The following is a 1212-nucleotide window of genomic DNA, read 5'->3' as shown; positions in this document are numbered from 1 at the left end:
GGGTGTCCCATGCCTGCCCCAGGCATCCAGGTAGGGAACAGCTACAAGGTAGGGCATATTTGAGGGTGAAGCAGAAGCGATGCTTTCATCAGAGGAGAAAATAAATACTAGAGGAAACACCTTGCTTGCTGAAATTAAAAGAGCTCTAAAACTTAATTAAAAACCATTCTGTGGCAAGCTTTTGAGGTCACCATTTTACAAATGCACCGGTGCTCTTAGGAAACTCATAATGTTGCCACTTACTATGCCACAGTTCACAGAATATCCCGAAAGGAAGTACAGGGTTACTGATTCTTCCAAGAGGATGCTCACACATGGTACAATCTGCAGGGACACGTCAGACCTTAGGCCAACTACTCACACCAGAACAAGGCAGCTCAGGTGGGCTTACAGGAACCCTGTGCTGTCAGAGCAGCCAGAGAGCTGGGTGGGCACTGAAAATGATTTACCAGCCCCTGCACCTCCAACAGGGCTGGAGAAGACACGGACACAGGACTGAAACAGTCCTTTAAGATGGGCCTTGAATGTCACCCCAGCAAAGGCGTAGATCACGGGGTTCAGGCAGCAGTGGATGAAGGAGATGGTTTCTGTCAGCTGCAGGACCATGGCTATCTGGTAGCTCGCCTTGCAGTCATTGATGATGTGCAGGCTCTGCAGAGAGTCTAGGAAGAGCGCGATGTTGAAGGGAGTCCAGAAGAGGAAGAAAACAATGACGATGATGAAAATCATCTTGATGGCCTTGATCTTGTTCCGATTTTTGCATTTTTGCAGGTTTTTCAGTATCTGGGCATAGCACCAAATGAGGGTGCTAAGGGGTATCAAGAGACCTAAAACATTGGCTGCAAACTGAGAAGCGACCTTCCAGGTATTGTCTCCTGGGGGGTATGTGGAGACACACTGCACAGACTGCTCTATCTCCAGCTGCTGGTTGAACATGATGTTGGGTACAGAAGCTAAGCCAGCCACCAGCCACAGGATTAAACTGATAATTATGCCACAAGAAGCTGTACGTATCCTCATGGCATAGACAGCATGGACAATTGCTATATACCTGTCTATGCTCATGAGGGTTATAAAGAAAATACTGCTATAAAAGCCTGTGTAATAAATGCCAGCCATTATCTTGCACATAGCATTGCCAAAAACCCACTGGTCTGAAGCGTAGTAGGCTTGGAAAGGGAGAGGCACAACAAAGAGGAGATCAGAGGCTGC

General features: G+C 47.5%; 1 protein-coding gene across 1 annotated transcript in view; it reads right to left on the bottom strand.

The window, feature by feature from the left end:
* Positions 1-387: 387 nt before the first annotated feature.
* LOC104528080 (C-C chemokine receptor type 8) overlaps positions 388-1212 on the bottom strand; it is a 1093-nt gene continuing 268 nt past the window's right edge. The window contains 1 exon segment of the mRNA XM_010171988.2: positions 388-1212. This exon segment is cut by the window's right edge and continues 27 nt beyond it. Within this exon segment, the coding sequence (XP_010170290.1) occupies positions 388-1212 (825 nt within the window).

The sequence above is a fragment of the Antrostomus carolinensis genome, unplaced genomic scaffold (assembly GCF_000700745.2).
Source record: "Antrostomus carolinensis isolate BGI_N321 unplaced genomic scaffold, ASM70074v2 scaffold34287, whole genome shotgun sequence".
NCBI classification, from domain to species: Eukaryota; Metazoa; Chordata; class Aves; order Caprimulgiformes; family Caprimulgidae; genus Antrostomus; species Antrostomus carolinensis.
This window is presented reverse-complemented; position numbering and strand designations above follow the sequence as displayed.